We start from the raw sequence: 23,665 nt of genomic DNA, 5'->3' as shown, positions 1-23,665 counted from the left end.
GTATGTTACAGCCATGTTACGGACAGTGTGTCAGGGATGGGGAAGAGGTACGTTACAGCCATGTTACAGACAGTGTGTCAGGGATGGGGAAGAGGTACGTTACAGCCATGTTACAGACAGTGTGTCAGGGATGGGGAAGAGGTACGTTACAGCCATGTTACGGACAGTGTGTCAGGGATGGGGAAGAGGTACGTTACAGCCATGTTACAGACAGTGTCAGGGATGGGGAAGAGGTACGTTACAGCCATGTTACAGACAGTGTCAGGGATGGGGAAGAGGTATGTTACAGCCATGTTACGGACAGTGTGTCAGTGATGGGGAAGAGGTACGTTACAGCCATGTTACGGACAGTGTGTCAGGGATGGGGAAGAGGTACGTTACAGCCATGTTACAGACAGTGTCAGGGATGGGGAAGAGGTACGTTACAGCCATGTTACAGACAGTGTCAGTGATGGGGAAGAGGTATGGTACAGCCATGTTACAGACAGTGTGTCGGGGATGGGGAAGAGATACGTTACAGCCATGTTACAGACAGTGTCGGGGATGGGGAAGAGGTACGTTACAGCCATGTTACAGACAGTGTCGGGGATGGGGAAGAGGTACGTTACAGCCATGATACAGACAGTGTGTCGGGTATGGGGAAGAGATACGTTATTAACAATATTAAGGATGAGCCTACAGTTTCTTTAAGGAGTAGCGTAGCAGTTTAAGCGTTCTCTGATGACGCCGAAGATCCAGGTTCGATTCCCGACATGGGTACATTGTGTGAAGTCCATTTCTAGTGTGCACCACCATGATATTGCTGGAATATTGCTAAAAGCGTCGTAATACCATACTCACTCACTATTACCTTAAAATGTATACACACCCATAAATAATTCTGAAATTTGATTGAAAAAAAAATGTAAACAGTTACTTGAAAGAAAACATAAGCTCATATCAGTCCTCATAACAGTTCTTTCTCCTTTTTTTTTGCCTACTGTCTTTTGGTATTCTGAGCAAGAATTTCTGTATTACTAAGAATTATATTAGCCTGCTCAAAGAATAGATAGCAAGACATGATTACGAAGGATACTGTTGAAGATGTTGGTTCTTGTGACAGTGATGTCATCAGTGAGACATGTATGGCTTGATGTGACGTATGTCCTTCCGTTGCACGTCCAGTACGACCCGAGTCAGCTCCCTCTGAGGCAGCTGCTGGAGCTGTGTCTGCAGGTGGTGGGCACGATGCCGGGGAGTTCACAGCAGCACGCCACGCAGGCCCTACGGGAGCTGGCGTGTTGCAGCAACGGCGACACGGGCTGTGCCACAGTCAGCAAGGAGGAGATCACAGTCCTGCTGGAGGGGCTACAGTCACCCTGCACAGCTGTCCGGGATGCCTCGTTACAGGTGAGATAATCCTCGTTACAGGTAAGCTGTGCCTTGTCATGGGTAGGCATGGTGTTGTTACAGGTAAGCTGTACCTGTTTGTAGGTAAACTGCCTCATTGCAGGTAAATGTGCCTATTACAGGTAGGCTTTGCCTCGTTACAGGTAGTATGGCCTTGTTACAATTAAGCTGTACCTGTTTGTAGGTAAATTGCCTCATTGCAGGTAAATGTGCCTATTACAGGTAGGCTGTACCTCGTTACAGGTAGGCTGTGCCATGACGTTGTTACATGTTATCTGCCTTGTTATAGGGGCACAAGAATGCATTATACCGGACACCTTCCACCATTTTGGTAAGGGATGTGCACGAGCTCATTCATAAGTTAAGGTCTCCAAGTTTTTCAGACACCATTTTTGTCATCTCGCTAAAATAACGGGGTTTAGGAGGCTTGCGCCCCACGTAATGGCTTGAATTAAATGCTTTCAGAAGTAAATGTAATGTTTAATTACCAAAGTAGATCCAGAATATTACATGTGGCTGCGACGGATGTCATTGATGAGGTTGTCACATGCCATTATGGAACTTCTTTTTTCGAGTACTGATGATGTCCAATTGCTAATGTTTATGCATTGCTTTGACATTCAGATTCAAAGGTTTAATCATATTTACCATACAAGTGCAAGCGGGGTTATTTTATTTGTTTATTTTGAGCTTTATCAATGTAATGTCATCCTAGTTTTCAATTAGTGATGCTGTCGTGTGTGGCTTTATTAGAAGCATCAAACAAACATGGAGGATAGATGTCCGGTATAATGCATGTGTACTGTTGTAGGTTACTGCTTGGCTTCTGAAGATGGATTAATGTGTGCAAATGTTGTTCCGATTAATTGATTCCATTGATGACTGATTTCAGTTTCTATGCAAGTAATCAATTATAATATTTCTGATTGCTGAGTTGACTGTCTGTATATGACATTTTCCCCTTCTCCCCGTTGTTCAGTGCTTACAAGCTCTGGAGAATGTCCTGCCAAACGTAGATGACAACTTTGATCTTGGACTGAATATTGCCAAAAGAGTGTGGGTCGCGTCAAATGATGTTGAAGACCATGTGAAGAGATTAGCAGAAAAGTAAGTAAAACGAGCAGTGTTGATCAGGGGTTTGGGCCGAAATGCCACCTTAGTCAGTTGGATTTGGTCAGAAGAGCACAACAACACCCTATAAATGTGTATGACCCGTGAAGATCCAGGCTTGAATAGGTCTTCAGCAACCCATGCTTGCCGTGAAGATCCAGGCTTGAATAGGTCTTCAGCAACCCATGCTTGCAGTAAAAGGTGACTACGCTTGTCCTAAGAGGCGACTTAAGGAATCGGGTGGTCAGGTTTACTGACTTGGTTGATGTATGTCATCGTATCTTAATTGCGTGGAACGATGCTCATGATGTTAATCACTGGATTGTCTGGTCCAGACTTGATTATTTGCAGACCGCCGTCGTATAGCTGGAATATTGCTGAGTGTGGCGTTAAACAAGAAACAAACCTGCTTCCTGACCCACTGTTTCCTGAAAAAGAATTGGATTATAATACTAATGGTATTTTCCCCCTAACTGATCGGAACTGAAACTGCCTTGGTTGTTTAATAATGAGACAAAATAACCATCAAAGTTGTACGAGAAGTACTACTTCCTTCACTACATTGGTGGATGAGTAGGCTAGTTAGTAAAGCATTAACTTGGCTGTTTACATAATGTTTACAGAAACCAGGTGTTAGGTTAAGTTAGCTGTACTTTTTACACTCAAACTGAAAAAGGCGGATAAGTGGTCATGGTTAATTAGTAGATATCAAATATATCAACACTTGGCAATCCTCTTAATTTTATGGACCCGTGAAGATACGGGCAATCAATGCTTGTTGTAAAAGGAAATTGCTTGTCGTAAGAGGCTTATAACGGGATCATGTGGTCAGGCTCGCTGACTGGGGTGATGCATGTCATCGATTACAATTGCGTAGAACGATGCTCATGATGTCAGTCACTGGAATGTCTGGTCCAGACTCGATTATTTAAAGACCGCCGTCATATACCTGGAATATTGCTGTGTGCGGGGTTAAGCAACAAACAAACAAAAATAAAAAAAAGTTTGATGTTTTTATCGAGTCGGGTTGATATATTTGATATCAAAAGACGTTCAGGTGATATTGTCTATCTATTCAAAGGGGGAATGTGATGTTATGGTGTCAGGAACTGTACCCACAGGAACATGTTACATCTTTTACGTGGCGATTCCCAAATTTAAACAATATCTTAACCCTAAAATCTGTACATTAAGAACTTCATGTGAAACCAACAAATGGTATACAATCAACAATTGTATTACAAAATAACTAGGTTTACAAATCAATACAAAATACTGCACAGCAATTACAATGGCAGGACACAATAGAGTGGTAGTACAATATTCAATGGCAGTATCAAATGTGAGAGCAGTGGAAATGACTATGACAATAATCACATCGCAGCAACAGTGGTCAAGCTTCCGAGATAGGCCAAGGCTGAACACCAAGGTGTAAAAGTGATCTTCACACGAAAACTGGTCTTTATGAAATGTGAGATGAGACGGGGACACACCTGCTCCACTTATAGTCTAACCAGCTTTGATCACTTTCTTCAAAGTACTTCACCAGTCCAGTGTCACTAGAACATCACAGAATATTCCACGTTTCTATAATGCTTGACATCCATCCATCCATGCTATACCAGAAGTATACAGATAATTCAAGCATCTAAATATAATAACTTCCTCACCACTGCTTACAGTAAATAGTACTACATTCTTGACAACTAATCATTGTCGGAATACAATGCAATGAACTTCCTCTGAATCTCAACAGAAACTATGTAACAGTGTTTGACTATAAATTACACTGCCATATAACACGTTTGATATTGACTTGTAGACTGAAGGAAGATCTAGATCTGGAGGAGCCATACGAGGAGTTGAGCAGTGCGTTAGTGGAGGATGTTATCCATGACGAGGCAGTGATCCGCCGTGCCGCTGCCGAGACACTGGCCCAAGTGCTGGAGGTTCACCGGGAATTTGTCCCTCCCACAGTGCAACTCTTGCTGCAGAAGTATGAGGACAAGTTATTTGTGAGTACATCAGTCATACCCCCATCAGCTTGGATTCCACACATTGAGAAATGCTTGGTCAAAACAGCATTAAAATCATGTATCAAATTCCTCTAAATTAGCAAAGCCTTTCACTCACCAAACTTGCATATGAATACATCGAATACATCGATTATATCGATAGCCTACTTGTAACAATGGTTACGGATGACCTATGTGAACTGTACACGTTTAATATCTTAACAAATGGCGACAGTTTTGATGTTGAGATGACGAAACTTAATGAAATGCACACAAATGATGTTTATGAAAGTTTTAAGACATGTTCGGTAATTTTCTCATTGAAACAAACGATGATAAGAAATAAAAACAACATGAGAAAAGTGCAGGGATGTGAAACAGTAGTCCTCGGAAAAAATCATCTTCCGCGTAAAAATTTAATTAAAAAAATTTTAAAAAACACTCTGAAAAATATGATCGAAAACCGGACATTTGGCGCGGATTGTCCTGTTTTCGATCAGGGCTTTCACCAACAAAGGTTTTCGGACATCATACGTTTTCTGTCACGAAACGTGGGGTGTGGCGTCACACATAAATTGTAAATACTCAGAGTCAGCTGATGGCTTGTTTTTTAAGATGAAGTTGTCTTTTAGCCTGTAAGTGAATGAGATGTTTTACAGTTGTTCATGTGATAAGAGAAAAAACTATGAATGTTTCTTCAGCGTCCAAAACCCCATGTCCCGGGGATATATGTTGTATTAATGTCTTATGTTTGCAATGGAGTTTTGTTTTTTTCATCAAAAGGTAAGTACAAGGTAAGTTTTTTTCAATATGCTTCAACATGGGGAAAGGGTCAGACATTGCACGCTTGTGACAGTTGTCCTTGTGTCTGGGGGATGGGGGTTGAAGTTTATGGCAGTATTCCTCCCAGACCTGGCGGGTAGCCAGGTGCGCGAAAGCTATGCCCGATTTTTTAAAAGTACTGATTTAACTTCGAAATTTTACTGCATCTGCCATCTTGTTTATTTGACTTATTGACTTTTGCCATTGACTTATTACATTTCTTGGTGTGAATGTTGTCCAAACTGCACGAAATTGCTTAAAATGCAATCAAATGTTTTAAAATTTTCTGGGGGGGCATGCCCCCAGACCCCCCTAGACTTTTCCTCTTTTTTTCGGGAAAACCTGCTCACATCCCTGAAAGTGAAAAAAATCTAAAGCCATCGGTTCCTAATAAGTATAAGAGGTATGTAATTTACAGTTAAACTACATCAAATTTCTAAACACACTAGGTTTATCTCCTAATTACTTACTTCAAGCCCCAGGTACTTCCTTTGTCAGGTTTCAATTGGAACTGTGTCACCTGTTGTCACTGACTGACTAATCACTGACCTCACATATTATATTTATGTGCACATTCCAGGAAAACTTGCAATGATTAGGCAAAAAAGATTAGAATTGGCAACAGAATCTTGGGAGGACATTATGTTAAAGAGGTTAGCACACATGTGCCTTTTAGAATGGTAAATGGTCTGTGTTAGGAAGAAACACTATGTACAAGGCTGACTAAATACAATGTTTATTCCTACAATAAGATATTTACCATCTCAAAATACACTTCTGTGGTAACCTCTATTCATATTGCAGATATTGCATTGTCAGCAAAATACTCTATGTGTGGATATTATAATATTTCTTTCCCAATTTTCCTGCCACGATGCATTAAATTTGAGGGAATTTTCTGTCATCCCATTATTCACTCCTCCCCCCCTCAGATGCCGCCTCCGCAGCTGGACCAGTTCGGGCGTTTAGTCGAGGAACAAGCCCCAGACTTGTGGCACGCCAGGTCGGGTATCGCTCTCGCCCTCCACAAGATGGCAGCACTAGTCCCGCAGGACAGCATATCCGATCTGTTCGACTTCTACGTTCCTAACGCTCTCGGAGACAGGAACCCTGACGTCCGCTCCCAGATGCGAGATGCGGCACTGTCCTGTGTCAACACCCACGGCAAGGTAGGGCCCCCTACAGAGGGGTTGATAGTGTAGTGTAGTAACCATTCTGTTTGTTCATGTGGGACACTCCCCGTGGTATGTTCACTGGACACTGTCCTGTGTCAACACCCACGGCAAGGTAGGGCCCCCTACAGAGGGGTTGATAGTGTAATAACCATTCTGTTTGTTTATGTGGGACACTCCCCGTGGTATGTTCACTGGAACACTGTCTTGTGTCAACACCCACGGCAAGGTAGGGCCCCCTACAGAGGGGTTGATAGTGTAGTGTAGTAACCATTCTGTTTGTTCGTGTGGGACACTCCCCATGGTATGTTCACTGAACACTGTCCTGTGTCAACACCCACGGCAAGGTAGGCCCCTACAGAGGGGTTGATAGTGTAGTAACCATTCTGTTTGGTCATGTGGTATGTTCACTGAAAGACATTGAACTCAACTCACTCTTTCAAATTGTTGTTTGACTCCCCTGGGAAATGTCATTGTTAAATTGTTGATGGTTGAATGTAGAAGTGCTGATACAGGTTTTATTGTTTGAATTGTTGGATGGGGATTCCTTAGAAGTTGATGGATGACATAGTAAACACAAATTAGCTTTTCAACTTCTTTATTTTACTGTAATAGCGACGTTTGACTTTAAGCGGTTGTTGTTCAAGAGCTATGATGGCTCTGTATGCAGGTTTTTCTATAATGTCATGCGAGTTCTGATGTGTAGCATCATGTTACGTTATGAAGAAAGTAATCCTTTGACGCGCTTGTTTGCAGGAGAACGTGAATGTGTTGTTGCCAGTGTTTGAGAACTTCATGGCGAATGCGCCCGACACCGCCCAGAACGACACAGTCCGACAGAGCATCGTCATCCTCATGGGAACACTGGCCAAGCATCTGGACTCGGACAACCCCAAAGTCAAACCAATAGCTGCCCAGCTGATCAGCGCCCTCTCTACCCCGTCACAGGAGGTGAGTGTCGTCACTGCACCAAGGAATGTGAATGCAAACCTAGCAGCCTTGTGGACAGCTTGGGTTGTATACTCCCCAGGGAGCTGAGAATGCAATTGGAATACATGTTGATCCATTGACTGGAGCAATAATGTCATGGACGTCTTAAGGGGTAATGTTGGGACCTAAATTCGAGGGATCATATGCTATGTATTAATCATTAACAGTTTAAAGTGGCCTGACTGGATAAGTGTTCTCATGCACTACCCTGACTGTCTACTGCTGTAAGATTACTGAAAGAGAAACCCATGGGAATTCTGAGCTAGAATTATGCTGGTCGTAAGAGGCGACTTAATGGATTGGGTGGTCAAGCTCAATGACAGGGTTGGTGGTACCCTGACGGAATGCTCACTGCTCATAATATCAATCACTGGATTGTCTGGACCAGTCTCTATTATTACAGGCTGCACAAGAGATTTCTAACAACTTGCTCTCATGCTACCCCCTCCTAACAGGTGCAGGAGGCTGTGGCCAACTGTCTGCCACCCCTGGTGCCATCCATCAAGCAGGGTGCCCCCGACCTGGTGCAGCGTCTGTTGCATCTGCTGCTGGAGTCGGACAACTACGGCGAGCGCCGAGGGGCTGCCTACGGCCTGGCCGGTCTCATCAAGGGGATGGGACTGCTGGCCCTGAAGCAACAACAAATCATGGACACGCTGACGGCAGCCATTCAGGACAAGAAGAACCCACGCAAGAGGGAAGGTAGGCGGGTGAAGGGTAGGGGTGTCACCATAAATCGAAATATCGATATATTGCTATTGGTAAGCAATAAGTCAATAAATCGATTGTTAAATCAGTTTCCGATCAATAGTATCAATTTCAGTTAGGAATATTTCGATTTTATTCACCATATCATGTGACTGAAACACGCTCGCGAACGCAGCCAAGTGAGGATTAGAGTTAACTGCCCTTGATCCTTAGCAACCGAACTTTCTTAAAGTAAAATGGCAGAGGGTGACAGTCAAGTGGAGTTTGTGATAAACTTGGGTGGAAAATTGAGGTTTTTTTCTTTAAATTTTAGGGTAAAGAAAAGATTAATCAGTCATATCTCAAACTTTTTATTTGTTGTTATGGTTATCACATTCAAAGGAAACTTCTGTTCCTAGGTTTAATTCAACTCTAAAATCCATCTAAAATGATACACTGAAAACTATCGATATTTATCGCAATAGTTGCTTGCAATATCAATAGTTATCGCAATAGTGATTTCCAGACCAGTAGCTAGGTGCTGGGGAAGGGGTTAGTGTTAGAGCTTTCCCGGGTCCGACAAATCTGTTGTATCATATGATTGGTTCAAGTGCCAACTAGAGTGGGTGTTGATGGTCACATGTAATTGAGCTGATTGTGTGTTTGCTATCTACACCTGTTTGCCTGTATAGGAGGATGGCTGTACGATTTGCCGGTGTTAAGAGTCAGCATTACTCATGAGCATAATTTTAAGAGTTATCCAAGAGTTTGATTAAGGAGATTGCAGTGTTATTGATTATTTAACTGTGAGTGAGTGAGTGAGTTGGGTTTAACGCCGCTTTTAACAGTATTCCCGTTATATCGCGGTGTGTCAGCTTAATGTGGGAGGAGCCTGAAGTGATGCAGGTATTAGACGTTTACCACTTCGGTGAAACCCACGAGCACGGGTATGGTGCTGACAACCTAGAAACATAATCGGGGCGAACCGTGATTCAATCCCACAATCATAGGTTTCTGGCATGCCCAAGGGACGCAACTCTGCACACCGAATCGCGGCGCCTTAGAGGACTGGGCCACCCGTGCAGTCCCTTGGGTGTTTTATGGGCACCAGTACTGGCTGCTACAAACATGTTATGGGACACAATACAATATGATAAGAAGTATTTTGGATGCAAATCGCGTCAAACATGCTGGATTTCTGTATCATGTGATACATCGGGTACCTGACTCTGGTTGCAGGTGCCCTCTTTGCCTTCGAGATGCTGTGCAATATGCTGGGGCGGCTGTTTGAGCCCTACATCGTGAACATCATCCAGCACCTGCTGCTGTGTTTCGGAGACAGCAACCAGTATGTGCGGGAGGTGAGTCATATAACTGCTCAGACTACTGTGTTACTCACAGGCTGTCTGAATAAGAAAATTTAATGGGAAGGATTTTCAAGGAAGTGCATTCTTTCAACATGCATATTCTTTTAAAAATGTAATATAACAATTTAGATGCACATAAAATGCCTTTAGGTATTATTTTGAAAAATATTAAGAGTGAGTGAGTGAGTGAGTATGGTTTTATGCTGATTTTAGCAATATTCCAGCCATATCATGGCGGGGCACATGGAAATGGGCTTCACACATTATACCCATGTCAGGAATTGAACCCGGACATCCGGTGTGACAAACGAACGTTTAACCACTAGACTACCCGATCTCCCCAAAACATATTAAAATATTTCTAGAGATGATGTTTGTGTTCAGGCAGCGGATGACTGTGCGAAGGCGGTGATGCGGAACCTGAGTGCCCACGGTGTGAAGCTGGTGCTGCCGGCGCTGCTCAATGGCCTGGAGGAGGACCAATGGCGGACAAAGACAGGTGAGACACAACTTACTCCAGGGATGTCAAACTTCAGGGTCTGACGACCAGCTCTGTGGTCTTGTAGATAGAGCGTCTGCCTGGAGAGCAGAAGATGATGGTTTAACCTCTGGACGTGTCGTACCGAAAGACATGACATGACTGTACTTGTTACCTGCCACTAGACATTAAGGGAATAGAAGAAGGATGACTGGCTCCTAGTCAGTGTACTGTGTCTGAGTTGGGTATCCATGTTAAAGTGCGCCATGGTGACAGTGGACTAGCATTATAAAATCGGCATTAGTCCTGGACTTCTACAAGCAGCCACATACGCCTGCAAATGCAATTATCTTGATTTTGACGTTTAACCCTATTTCACATCGCATCAGGTTCTGACTGTTAGGCATCTTCTAGCAGAGACTAGGAGGCCACAGTGAAACAATGGAAGAGTACTGCTAAAAAATTATGATCATATTCACCGAAGAATACCCATTTGTCTCCCTGTCCTCAACAATATTTTCAATTTTTCGCAATCAGTGAAGTACAGCAAACTACGGTTATAACGAACTCAAGGGGACCACTAATTTTAGTTTGTTATAACCGTTGTTCATTGTAAGCATATATACAGGATATACACAGCAAATGCCTGTTAAAACTTATATACATAGTTTACTGTACTTGTCTGATTGGCCTGTGTCTGTCTGCCTGTACAGGGTCGGTGGAGCTGCTAGGTGCCATGGCCCACTGTGCCCCCAAGCAGCTGTCCGCGTGCCTGCCCAACATCGTGCCCAAGCTGACGGAGGTGCTCACAGACTCACACATCAAGGTGCAGAGGGCGGGCTCACAAGCTCTCATGCAGATCGGGTCTGTCATCAGGAACCCTGAGATTCAAGGTGAGTATCTGTGACTGGTGTCCAATTGTTCGAATTAGATTTTTATGATTTTTTAGAAACCTCAAGCGATGAAATCTGGACTAGTTTTCATTTTGGTACAACTACATAGATCACTTTTAAAAGGGGAACCTGTGTAGATCCGGGGTAGAATAGGTCTTCAGCAACCCATGCTTGCCGTAAAAGGCGACTAACAGGATCAGGTGGTCAGACTCGCTGATTTGGTTGATGCATGTTATCGTATCCCAATTGTGAAGATCAATGCTCATGATGTCAATCATGGATTGTCTGGTCCAGGCTCGATTATTTTCAGATCGACGTCATATAGCGGAAATATTGCAGCATTAAACAAGAAACAAACAAACAAACAAATAAAGGGACCATTTGGAAATATTCAAAATTTCGGATTCATGTTAGATAACTCAGAGGAGCTTCTGTGGAAGGACAGGTCCCATGTACCTGGTGCTTTTAATGTAAGTTTTTATAGAGGGCCAACATGGAGGTCTAACGCGTAGTAGGACCAAGATGTGACCTTGATGGGGTAGCCCAGGGGGTAAAGCATGGCTCACCATGCTGAAGGCCAGGGTTTGATTCCTGTGAGGTACAGTGTGTGGAGCCCAGTGTTGGTGTACACCACCAATATTTACAGGGGGGTCCGGTAGCGTAGTGGTTAAAGAGTTCGCTTGTCACGTCAAAGGCCCGGGGTTCAATACCCAACATGAAGCCAATTTCTGGTGTCCCCAGCCGTGATATTGCTGGAATACTGCTAAAAGCAGCATAAAACCACAGTCACTCCATTATTTACAGACCACTGTCATGTTGCTGACAAACAAACCGACAGCATGAATGCCTCCTCATAATATCAATCACTGGATTGTCTGATCTAGACTTGATCATTTAGAGGTTGCAGTCATATGATTGCGTGTCATCTACCCAAGGTGGATCGTTGCTCATTGTTAATCACTGGTTTGTCTGATCCAGACTGGATTGGTACAGGCCGCTGGTATGTCGTAACATCACACAAGTAACACACTCACTCATACTTCTTTATCCATCCTGTGATTGACCTGCTGTCACTAAGTTTGCCAGTTATCCTCCGGGTCGGTCGGGTAGTCTAGTGGTTAAAGCGTTCTCTCGTCACGCCGAAGACAAGGGTTCGATTCCCGACATGGGTACAATGTGTGAAGCCCATTTCTGGTGTCCCCCGCCGTGATATTGCAGGAATATTGCTAAAAGCGGCGTAAAACCATACTCACTCACTCACTGTTATCCTCCAGCTATTGTGCCCGAACTGATCGATGCCCTTCAGGACCCGACCAAGAAGACCACGCCCAGTCTTCACATCCTGCTCAACACCAAGTTTGTCCACTTCGTCGACGCTCCGTCGCTGGCCCTCATCATGCCGGTCATCCAGCGAGCGTTCCAGGACCGGACGACGGACACCAGGAAGATGGCCGCACAGATCATGGGCAACATGTATTCTCTCACTGACCAGAAGGTCAGTGTGGCAGTAGTCGCGCCATCTGTGTTGTGCCTCACTATCAGTAGCTGCCAAATTAACGGGCTAATTATGTGTCAGTTAGCTCACCTGACTGATAGTCGGTTAATAATTGATTAATGATAAAAGTATTCTGTTTGTATGTTGATGAAACATTAACTATATGCACCTGCAATTAATAAATTGATGCTAAATATGAACTAGGCTGATCCATTAAATGTTTGAAATTGAATGTTCTTCCTTTTCATTGTCCATGTTAAGGCTAAAAAAATATAAAAATTGGTTCACAGACAATGGCTTTTGAAAATATAGTGCAGGCGGGCGGTGTTTTTTTTTTGTTTTTTTGTTCATACTACTATGTAACCAAATAAACAGATGTGTAACCAAATAAACAGTCGTGCAAAAGGGCCTCGCTACATAAATTTATTCTTTGATGAGTAAAATACTGGAATACAGTATTTGACTACTGTTGGACTTGACATATTTAAGGATTTTTTTATTGATTTTTTTTAGATATAAATAAAAATGAAACGTGCAGCGAACTTTATGATGATGTGGGCGGTGCCTGAGAACTAAGACTATTATTTTTTTAGCCTAATAATGGTTATCTTTATATATGTTAACATTTCTGTAGAAGTGAATTATAAACTTTGTATCGATATTCATCAATTTGTATCAAAACAGAATCAATATTACCAATTTATCAATACACAATGACATTCAGAATGTAGGCCATTGATTCACTGACTGATTGCTCCCCCTGTACACCATTGACTGACTCCCCCCTTCTCTGTGGCGGCAGGACCTCTCACCGTACCTGCAGTCTGTGATTCCCGGACTCAAGCAGTGCCTCCTGGACCCCGTGCCGGAGGTGCGGAGCGTGTCGGCCCGCGCCCTGGGGGCCATGGTGAAGGGGATGGGGGAGAACATCTTCGAGGAGCTCCTGCCCTGGCTCATGGAGAACCTCGTGTCGGAACAGAGCTCCGTCGACAGATCTGGTGCTGCACAAGGTGAGGGACACATGCTGGTCAGGGCCCAGTCTCAAACTGATCTTAGCACTATGACTGTCGTAAGTCTGTGGTTAAGCATGGGAGTTATAAATGTCTTAGCACTATGACTGTCGTATATAATCTATACTTAAAAATGACTGTGATTGTCATGAGTGCGATTGTCATGACTTTATGTTAACGTATCAGTGTTTTGCTTGTCTTAGAGCAGAAGGTCTGTGGTTTTTTGCCCTGGCTGTGTCATACCAAAAGATCTTAAAAGATGGTACTTGTTGTTACCCTTCCTGGCGCTCAGCATTAAGGAGATAAACAAGGAGTGGTCAGCTAGAGTATACTATGTCTGAGTGAGGTATCCATATTAAACTGAGACATGGTATCTCACTGGGTTGGCACAATCAATCCAACAATAATCCTGACTATCACGTTAACCTCCATTTCACCTCGACCCATGAAGATCCAGGTTTGAATAGGTCTTCAGCATTTCATGCTTGCCGTAGGGGTGACTATGATTGTCGTAAGAGGCGACTAACTTGGTCAGGCTCGCTGACTTGGTTGAAGCATGTTATCAATCCCAATTGTGTGGATCATGCTGGGTTAAGCAACAAGCAAACAATCTTCTAACAAGGTTCTACCAGAAGCTGAGACTATTTCAGTAACCTTTCTTACCCAGGTCTGAGCGAGGCCATCGGCGGCATGGGACTGGACAAGCTGAAGAAGCTGATGCCCGGCATCATAGAGACTGCAGAGAGAGACGACATCGCGCCCTTCGTCAGAGACGGATACATCATGACCTACATCTATCTGCCCACAACATTCGGCAGAGATTTTGCGATTTTCGTAGGCCCTATTCTACCATCCATCTTGAAGGTAGGTGGAAATTACACTGTTCCAGGGTAGCTTCTGATTAACAAATATGTGTGATCCTGTGGTCACTCCAAACAGTACGGGGGCACGGGTGGCCCAGTCTTCTAAGGCGCCGTGATTCGCTGTGCAGAGTTGCGTCCCTTGGGCATGCCAGAAACCTATGATTGTGGGTTCGAATCCCGGTTTGCCCCGATTATGTTTCTAGGTTTGTCAGCACCATACCCGTGCTCGTGGGTTTCACCGAAGTGGTAAACGTCTGAGACCTGCATCACTTCGGGCTTTCCTCCCACATTAAGCTGACACGCTGTGTTATAACTGGAATACTGTTAAAAGTGGCGTTAAACCCAACTAACTCACTCACTCACTCCCTCACTCACTCCAAACAGTAATCATCAATTTCCAGACTACTGTCCGTACTGAGAATGTTTCCATGTGTAGTACGTCCATTGATCAGGCAAAATGTATAGCAACACTCTATACTCTCTCAATGAGATCTTTTGTTTTGTATCAATCTCCGTGATGAAAGAGAATATAAAGAATCTGGCTATGCTGGAAGAATGAGCATTATGTGCAATGATTTAGCTTGAATGTTTTTACATCTGGAGTTCATTGCAGCCCCTCCAGATGTTTTGTTGCTGTGATACGCTTTTAACGTGTGTCTGGTGACACAAGTCCCCATGGTTAATCAGTTCAGTAATAGTGATTACCTTGTACTGCAGGCTCTTGCAGATGAAAGTGAGTATGTACGTGACACAGCTTTGCGGGCTGGCCAGAGAATCATCACGCTGTTCGCTGACACCGCCATCTCACTGCTGCTGCCAGAGATCGAGAACGGACTGTTTGCTGACAACTGGAGGATCAGATTCAGCTCAGTGCAGCTCCTTGGGGACCTGCTCTACAAAATATCAGGTGAATACTGACAGCTCATTCAGACATGGCCGCCCCTGTGGTCTTGTGGCAGAGTGTCTGCCCGGAGAGCGGAAGGTCTGAGGTTCCATCCCCGGCTGCATCATAGTAAAGGATGGTACTTGTTGTTACCCTGCCTGCCTGCCCAGTCGTGTAAGGCGCTGCGATTTGCTGTGCAGAGTTGCGTCCCTTGGGCATGCCAGAAACCTATGATTCTGGGTTCGAATCCCTGTTCGCCCTGACTCTGTTTCTAGATTTGTCAGCACCATACCCGTGCTCGTGGGTTTCACCGAAGTGGTAAACATCTGAGACCTGCATCACTTCGGGCTTTCCTCCAACAGATTAAGCTGACACGCCGTGATATAACTGGAATACTGTTAAAAGCGGCATTAAACCCAACTCACTCACTCATTCACTCACATCTTGCAACCTCATTCAGACGTAACAATGGAGGTTAGAATAAGAATATAGACGTGTATTTCCTGTTGCCTGACATGTACTGATGGTGTATTAATTCTGCAGGTGTCTCCGGCAAGATGTCCACGGAGAGTGCCGGGGAGGATGACAACTTCGGTACAGAGACATCACAGCAGGTAGGCCCCTGATAGTTACCATGGTTACGATGTACTTGCCATCTACTGATGAAGTGAATGAATGGAACAAATGCCTTTGTTTGCAAAGCTTTACTGATAAGATAGATGCCCTGGTTATGTTAAAACAATGGGGAAATTGGAAACTTTGTACCAGCCCACAGGAACTTGTATTGGCCTCGGGCTAGCTTTGTGTTACTCACTCACAGTCTCATTTGTTAATTATCTGATTTAATTTTGAAAACATTGGTACAGAGGTCAAAATAATAATAAAAACTTTTAAAAGTAATCCCTCAAAAAAGTATTGCTTGGGGAAATTAAGGACAAATTACTTGAAAGGAAAAGTAATGGATTGAATGACAAATGAGGTGGTTGCTTCCGTAGTGATCTTCTTTGATTTTTTTTAATATCAGTGAAAATATTTAGATGAGCTTGATGGGGTAATTGGGGGTTGCATCCCTTAGTCATGCCAGAATCCTATGACTGTTGAAATCCCAGATTCACCCTGAGTATGATTGTTGGTTTGTCAGCGCCATACCCATGCGCATGTGTTCAACCAAAGTTGTAAACACCTGAGCCCTGCGTCACTTCAGACTTGACGCACACCGGGATATAACTGTTATACTGTTGAAGGTGACTGTAACCCAACTAACTCATTCAAAAACTGGCTAAAGGCTGAAAATGATGCAGTAATGCATGAAAAGCATTACTTCTATTGTTTACATACTTTTGTTTGTTTGTTTGTTGTTTAACACCACACTCTGCAGTTTCCCAGCTATGTGACGGCAGTCTGTTAATAATCGAGTCTGGACCAGACAGTCCAGTGATTGACATCATGGGCATCAATACATGCAGTTGGGATATGATGACATACATCAACCAAGTCGGCGAGCCTGACCACCCAATCCCATTAGTCGCCTCTTTCAGCAATCATGGGTGGCTGAGAACCTATTCTAACCTAGATCTTAGTGTGGTTTACTTACCAGTGGCATATCAAGGTCGCATTCTATCATTGTTGTCCCCAGGCTATCACCAAGGCCCTCGGTGTAGAGAGACGGAACAGAGTGCTGGCAGGGCTGTACATGGGCCGGTCGGACACGGCGCTCCTGGTGCGGCAGTCAGCGCTCCATGTCTGGAAGGTGATCGTCAGCAACACTCCGAGGACGCTCCGGGAGATTCTGCCCACGCTCTTCTCACTCCTGCTGGGTTGTCTAGCAAGTACCAGCCATGACAAGAGAACGGTGAGCTAGATCCTGTACTTGTAAGCCTGATCCTACACTTGTGAGCCTCCAGTTTTGTAGGGGCAATGTTCAGGTGCCTGGTTGTGTGTTGCAGCAGCCATGTTCAGGTGTCTGGTTGTGTGATGCAGCAGCCATGTTCAGGTGTCTGGTTGTGTGATGCAGCAGCCATGTTCAGGTGCCTGGTTGTGTGATGCAGCAGCCATGTTCAGGTGTCTGGTTGTGTGATGCAGCAGCCATGTACAGGTGCCTGGTTGTGTGTTGCAGGTGGCGGCCCGCACTCTGGGCGACCTGGTGAGGAAGCTGGGTGAGCGTGTCCTGCCAGAGATCATCCCCATCCTGGAGCGGGGTCTGGACTCTGAGGAGGAGGACCAGCGACAGGGAGTCTGTATCGGCCTCAGCGAGATCATGGCCTCCACAAGCAGAGACCACGTGAGTACTTAGTCTGCATTGACCTCAGCAAGATCAAAGATTTCCAGAGCAAAACTCCAAAACCACTGAATATTTGCAAAATATGAAAAATACTGAACAGTGTTATTTTCCTCACTGAACTGAAGGTATCCATTGGCTATGAACCAAGCTGGGGGTATACCATATTTTCTTGAGTATAGTGCGCACCCATGTATAATGCGCACCCCCTCTAGCGGATTCCGTATTTTGAGGGAAAAAAAATTTGAATGTAAAGCGCAGAAAAAAAATACACCGTAGATCTACCCCTTCAGCGAATTCCGGTAAACGAACGGGTGATGAGAAACTTGGTCAGTACAAATTCGAAATTTGAGATAAGAAATCACCAGACATGTTTATTTACCGTTTAAAAATGAGATTACCTTGTGTATTTTCTCTTAACCTAAGCCGGAAACAGCAATCAGCTGTACACACGTTTTCTTGGAATCTACCGGTGATTCGGTCAAGACACACCCAATGATATAGCTTTACAGGATTTTAATGCAAGGGTCGGCAAAAATTGTATCTGAAACTATTTTTTTTGTCAGGAATAATACATCCCAATATCTTGTTAATTTAGTTGCAGCTTTCACTAAACATATTTTAAATAATAATACCCCTAAGCGAAGCAGCTGATCGCTATTGCCGGTTATTATTTTTCACATGGAACCAGTCTGACCAGTCACCGTCAAGGCTCCCGCGCACGTGATCACGTGATCGCGAGAACGACATGTTGACATAGAATTGTCAAACTATAACAATTATGCCTTTTAACGAGTCAAAGTATGGCATTTATGATATATGTATCCATTCTCTGTCAACTAATGTTCGTTTCAAGGCGTCAATAGCGGTAATCTGACCGTGGTTGTGTTAATAACGGTGAGTTGTGCGATCTTCCGAACACTTCACACACGGTTTCGCCGAAATTAATTAAAACAATATTAAAAGGAATTTTGAATAAAATTAATGAAATAAGTTACATACATAAGTCCAGATATACAAAGAACACATTTTATAGCCAGTGTAATTACATGATTAATTTGCATACTTCAGTATGGATTTGTTGACATGGTATTTCCGTGCTCACGGTAATATCTTTCCATAGGGGAAAAAAACATCAAAACTCATTATTTCGTGTATAATGCGCACCTTCTACGCAGCTGTGTTTTTTGGAAAAAAAGTGCACACTATGCTCAAGAAAATACGGTAAGTAGCCAGACTTCATTTCCTTTCTGCACCAGACTGGCCGGATGTGTCATCTCCTGATGACTCTTGTTGCAGGTGTTGGTGTTTGCAGACAGCCTCGTCCCCACGGTGCGCCGCGCACTGTGCGACTCACTCCCTGACGTCAGAGAGGCTGCCGCCAAAACCTTCGACAACCTCCACACCAACATCGGAACACGAGCCCTGGACGAGATTCTCCCTGCTCTACTTAAACAACTGGTGAGATATGCTCGAAAGATATATCCTAGGGAGCACGCAGCTGGCTCCTTCTGGGGCGCACAGAAAATTCAGTGCAGAGTTGCACCTCTGAGTAGTGCCAGTAACCTATGAACGTGGTTTCGAATCCTGGTTTGCCCACGATGTTTCTTGATTTCAAAGCTGAGGTCAAGGAGTTTACCGAAATATTTGATCAATGTCTAAGACCTGCATCAAGGAAATGCCTTGATATCACTGAAATACTGTACAAAGTGGCGAAGGCGAAACTCATTTTCTAAATTAGGTAAAGCTTAATTGCAGTGTACTTGACTTGCAAATGAAACAATGACAGAGGTAAAGACAGGCTCTGGGTTGGCCCAGTAGTCTATGGCGACACAATTGGCTTTGTTGCTTCAGAAAATGTGATAGTGATTTCGGCCTTAGGTCGCCCTCATTATGAATCATTCTATATTGGTCAGCACTATCTCTGCTGGTGGGTTTGGTGCTAAGTACTGAATGTCTAAGACCTGCATCACTTTGGGCTTTCCTCCAACATCAAACTGATACGCTGGGATATAACTGAAATATAATCTGTGTTCAACCCAGCTAATTCCCATTGTTATCCACCATTGCAGGACAACCCATCTCAGGAGGAGGCAGCGCTGGACGGTCTGAAGCAGGTCATGACAGTCAAGAGCAGAGTTGTCCTTCCTTACCTCATACCCCAGGTCAGTAAACGGAGACAGTCAAGAGTTGTCCCCCCTTACCTCATACCCCAGGTCAGTAAAGGGTGACAGTCAAGAGTTGTCACCTCTTACCTCATACAGCAAGCCAGTAAAGGGTGACAGTCAAGAGTTGTCCCCCCTTACCTCATACAGCAGCAAGCTCCTTCCCAGCGCGTGACACCTTCGTTACACTCTCAATAACATCGCTGCCACCAGTGTGGGCGCGGCCATTACAAGAATCTTGAAATTTGCCCTCCAACCCCATATGTAGTAACGTTTATACTTTTGTTTATGTCTTTGGGAATGCCATCATATTTCAATTTGAAAAGGTTTACGACTGACCATGTTTTCCAGATGAATTTACTTTGTTGTTTTGATAATCAGATTGGTTCGAGATTGCAGACTAACGGAAAATCAACCGACTTCTCCCTTATATTCTTACTATATCAATAACACGATAGTTTTAATGAAACAGAAATTCAAATTGACAAACGAAGAAAGTAATTTAGCAGCAATAAGTGTATTCGGCATCACGACAGTCGTCACTTGTTTTGTAAACATAAAGGTCATTCAGTTGCGAGTTCAACTCCAAGCATGGTTGTGGCCACCTATTCACAGTGGGGAGTTTTGACTGGTGGCAGCGATAGTATAGAGAGCTCCGGGAACGTACTATCGCTGTGAGGAGCTTGATACAGCAGGCCAGAAAAGGGTGACAGTAAAGAGTTGTCCCCCCTTACCTCATACAGCAGGCCAGTAAATGGTGACAGTAAAGAGTTGTCCCCCCTTACCTCATACAGCAGGTCAGTAAATGGTGACAGTAAAGAGTTGTCCCCCCTTACCTCATACAGCAGGTCAGTAAACGGTGACAGTCAAGAGTTGTCCCCCCTTACCATATACAGCAGGCCAGTAAAGGGTGACAGTCAAGAGTTGTCCCCCCTTACCTCATACAGCAGGCCAGTAAAGGGTGACAGTCAAGAGTTGTCCCCCCTTACCTCATACAGCAGGTCAGTAAACGGTGACAGTCAAGAGTTGTCCCCTCTTACCTCATACAGCAGACCAGTAAAGGGTGACAGTCAAGAGTTGTCCCCCCTTACCTCATACAGCAGGCCAGTAAAGGGTGACAGTCAAGAGTTGTACCCCCTTACCTCATACAGCACAAGCTCCTCACAGCGATATCCCGTTCGCAGAGCTCTCTATACTACAGTCGTGCCTCGTTTATACGGACACTTGCGTCATTTCACAATTCGTCCCTATAAACGAATTTCCGTATAACTGAAACCAGCTTCTTACTGGAAGAGTTACTTCCCTTCAATTATACAACTCATGACAGATGACAGAGCAAACAGATACATCCACTCAATCTTTATTCATACACGTTTCAAAAAGTCTGTCATGGAAGTTTGAACTGTCACCAATTGTCGATTTTCCTATGGTATGTCCAAATTCAGTGCCATAATGCTAACTGATGGTTTCTAAACTTGCTGACGGCTGTTTTTCTTTAAACAGACAAATTTCCCTTTTTTGTGTGTCGGTTACGTTTCGCTGGTTGACAGGCCATACTTACACAACTTTGACCTCTGACCTCCACAGACGCCATATTTATCGAAGGGGATTACATGTACAATAAACAAGCTCTTCTCAAACGTAACTCAGTGTCACTTGGTCACTTTCTTCCAAATTTCAAATATGGGTTTCTTGATGTCAGTCCCTCCTTTATAATAAATTACCAGTCCCTAATTGCAACAAAACTTTATATATGTCTGTTTTTATCTTTACAAAACCAGGGGCAGTCGGGTAGCCTAGTGGTTAAAGCATTCGCTCGTCCTGCCGAAGACCCGGGTTCGAATCCCGACATGGGTACATTGTGTGAAGCCCATTTGTGGTGTCCCCCGCCGTGATATTGCTGGAATATTGCTAAAAGCGGCATAAAACCAAACTCACTCACTCACTCACTCACTCACTGTACAAAGCCAGTTGTCCAGGGGACCCCCAAATACTAAATACAGGGGTCCTTTCTCACAGGATGTATGTAAAGTATTGAAATGGTGTAGTGTAAGGTACTGTAAGATTTAATAATTTCTTTATATCAGGAACTTTAAATTTTTGGTCAAGAATTTGGTATGATGAATAGTATTGTGGGTCCCTTGGGACACAATATATATTTTTTATGCATCTTTTCTATACATTTGTGCATACGGGTCGCACATTTCTGCTTCTGAGTGTATCTGCTCAGTGCTAAGTTCTATGTTCTATGTGCTATGTGCTATGTTCTAAGTTCTAAGTTCTATGTGCTATGTGCTATGTGCTATGTTCTAAGTTCTATGTTCTATGTTCTATGTGCTATGTTGTTGCAGCTGATCAGTCCCCCAGTAAACACCAAGGCTCTGTCACTGTTGACGTCGGTTGCCGGGGACGCGCTCACACGCCACCTCGGCAAGATTCTCCCAGCACTGATGACAGCGCTCAGTGAGAAGGCTGGAACACACGAGGAGGAACAGGTGGGAGGTCCAACAGGAACACCTTGTAAAGTGATACTTTATGTATACGCTAAAACACACCTCCGAGGTTTGGGTTGAAAATGTAAACACGCGAACGAGCTCAAGGCTTTACATGTTCAACCAAAACCTCGGAGGTGTGTTTTATCCAACTTGTGAACCAGCTAAATACAAAAATACCAGAAAAAATAAGGAAACATTGACATACCTTATAGTGACACAATAAGTGTGTCAATATGTGTGTATAAAAAGAAATCTATCAAAGCGTGTGAGAGAAAAAACAATTAGGTGGAAGAATTTGAGTGCATATCTTTCGACCATTACTTTATTAAGTTTGGAATAAAAGTGGAAGTGGTAGCAGAGTAGTCTGAATCGAGTGTGCCACAGTGTGCCACCTTGCACATTGCACTTAGCATTGCCAGCCATGAGTCCATCTCAATCAGTGTAGGAGTATTTAGCATCAGCCGGAGGCTTCATCTGCCTAAACACACACCCACCCACAAGACCTGTTTCTGGTGCCCCACCCCCTGATCACAGGGGCCCCCTGCTAGAGGGTTGATGGCTTCTCTCTCAGACCTTCCCAAGGGCAGTAAGCTACAGGTGCTTGTGTGTAGCCCCTAATGCAAGCTTTGCCACCACTCCTTCTTACGCAGTGTCATTGGCTGATGATATAGTTGCTACTGAATGACTTTTTTCTCAAAGGTGTGTGTTTATATGTTGTTGTAGTTTTAAAATTGAATGTTTATTTTGACATAAATTTGTGGGTGTTATGAGTGGGGGTATAAATACTGTCCTTTGTGGTTTAATAATTGTTGATTAATTTTTAGTTTTTAATTTTTTATGAACTTTTTATGAGATTGATCTTTGCTTCTGGATATCATTGTTGATATGTCTTCATTTGTTTTCTTGTGTATTTTACCATTATGACTGCATTCACATATATTGTGGCTCATTGTAAGAGAATAAAATATACCATTTTTTTATCAAAACTTTTATCATTTTTATTTTAAGGAATTGGGCTACTGTAGGACCGTTGTTTTGTCAGTGGAGGACGAGGTCGGCGTTCGGACCATTATGGAGGACCTTCTCAGTGCCAGTCAGATGTCCGATGCCAAAATGTGCGCCTCTGCTGTCACCATCCTCCACGCGTTCTGTAAACAGACGGAACTAGATTTCTCGGAATATGTGCCCCAGCTTCTGCGTGGACTTATATATTTGTTTACCCGCTCCGAGGATACTATTCTCCTGGCGGCCTGGAACTGCTTGGATGCTGTTACCAAAGTTAGTAGAAGTTGCTTGTGATGGAACTGCTGCTTATTAATATTAGAACAAGATTTCTGTTTTAAATCTGAACGACAAAACAGAAAAAATATCTTGGATGGGTGGGGGCTTATGCAAGGGAATGCATGAATATTTTCAAATGTTGTATCATCCATTTAGTTGCTGAAAATAAAAAAAAATCCAAATCTTTTGTGAAAGTCTGTTAAAGAAATAGAGCTGAGATAAATGTGTTATCACTTAAAGTAAGTCTTTTTGCAAAATTTTATGAAAAAGGT

General features: G+C 43.7%; 1 protein-coding gene across 1 annotated transcript in view; it reads left to right on the top strand.

Moving 5' to 3' along the window:
- LOC139456114 (stalled ribosome sensor GCN1-like) overlaps positions 1-23,665 on the top strand; it is a 64,895-nt gene that overhangs the window by 31,931 nt on the left and 9,299 nt on the right. Inside the window, exons 24-43 of the mRNA XM_071237646.1 lie at positions 1,165-1,389; positions 2,369-2,496; positions 4,322-4,514; positions 6,269-6,505; positions 7,265-7,459; positions 7,954-8,200; positions 9,425-9,546; positions 9,937-10,051; positions 10,744-10,923; positions 12,198-12,418; positions 13,221-13,428; positions 14,096-14,292; positions 15,009-15,198; positions 15,718-15,788; positions 16,811-17,026; positions 17,291-17,455; positions 18,752-18,913; positions 19,525-19,617; positions 21,969-22,112; positions 23,121-23,390. Coding sequence (XP_071093747.1) covers positions 1,165-1,389; positions 2,369-2,496; positions 4,322-4,514; positions 6,269-6,505; positions 7,265-7,459; positions 7,954-8,200; positions 9,425-9,546; positions 9,937-10,051; positions 10,744-10,923; positions 12,198-12,418; positions 13,221-13,428; positions 14,096-14,292; positions 15,009-15,198; positions 15,718-15,788; positions 16,811-17,026; positions 17,291-17,455; positions 18,752-18,913; positions 19,525-19,617; positions 21,969-22,112; positions 23,121-23,390 — 3,579 coding nt within the window. The remainder of the gene's footprint in view (positions 1-1,164; positions 1,390-2,368; positions 2,497-4,321; positions 4,515-6,268; positions 6,506-7,264; positions 7,460-7,953; positions 8,201-9,424; positions 9,547-9,936; positions 10,052-10,743; positions 10,924-12,197; positions 12,419-13,220; positions 13,429-14,095; positions 14,293-15,008; positions 15,199-15,717; positions 15,789-16,810; positions 17,027-17,290; positions 17,456-18,751; positions 18,914-19,524; positions 19,618-21,968; positions 22,113-23,120; positions 23,391-23,665) is intronic.

Source organism: Haliotis cracherodii, unplaced genomic scaffold, assembly GCF_022045235.1.
Source record: "Haliotis cracherodii isolate W230 unplaced genomic scaffold, xgHalCrac1.p SCAF_11, whole genome shotgun sequence".
NCBI classification, from domain to species: Eukaryota; Metazoa; Mollusca; class Gastropoda; order Lepetellida; family Haliotidae; genus Haliotis; species Haliotis cracherodii.
Note: the sequence above shows the minus strand (reverse complement) of the source record. Positions and strands in the feature narration are given on the sequence as shown.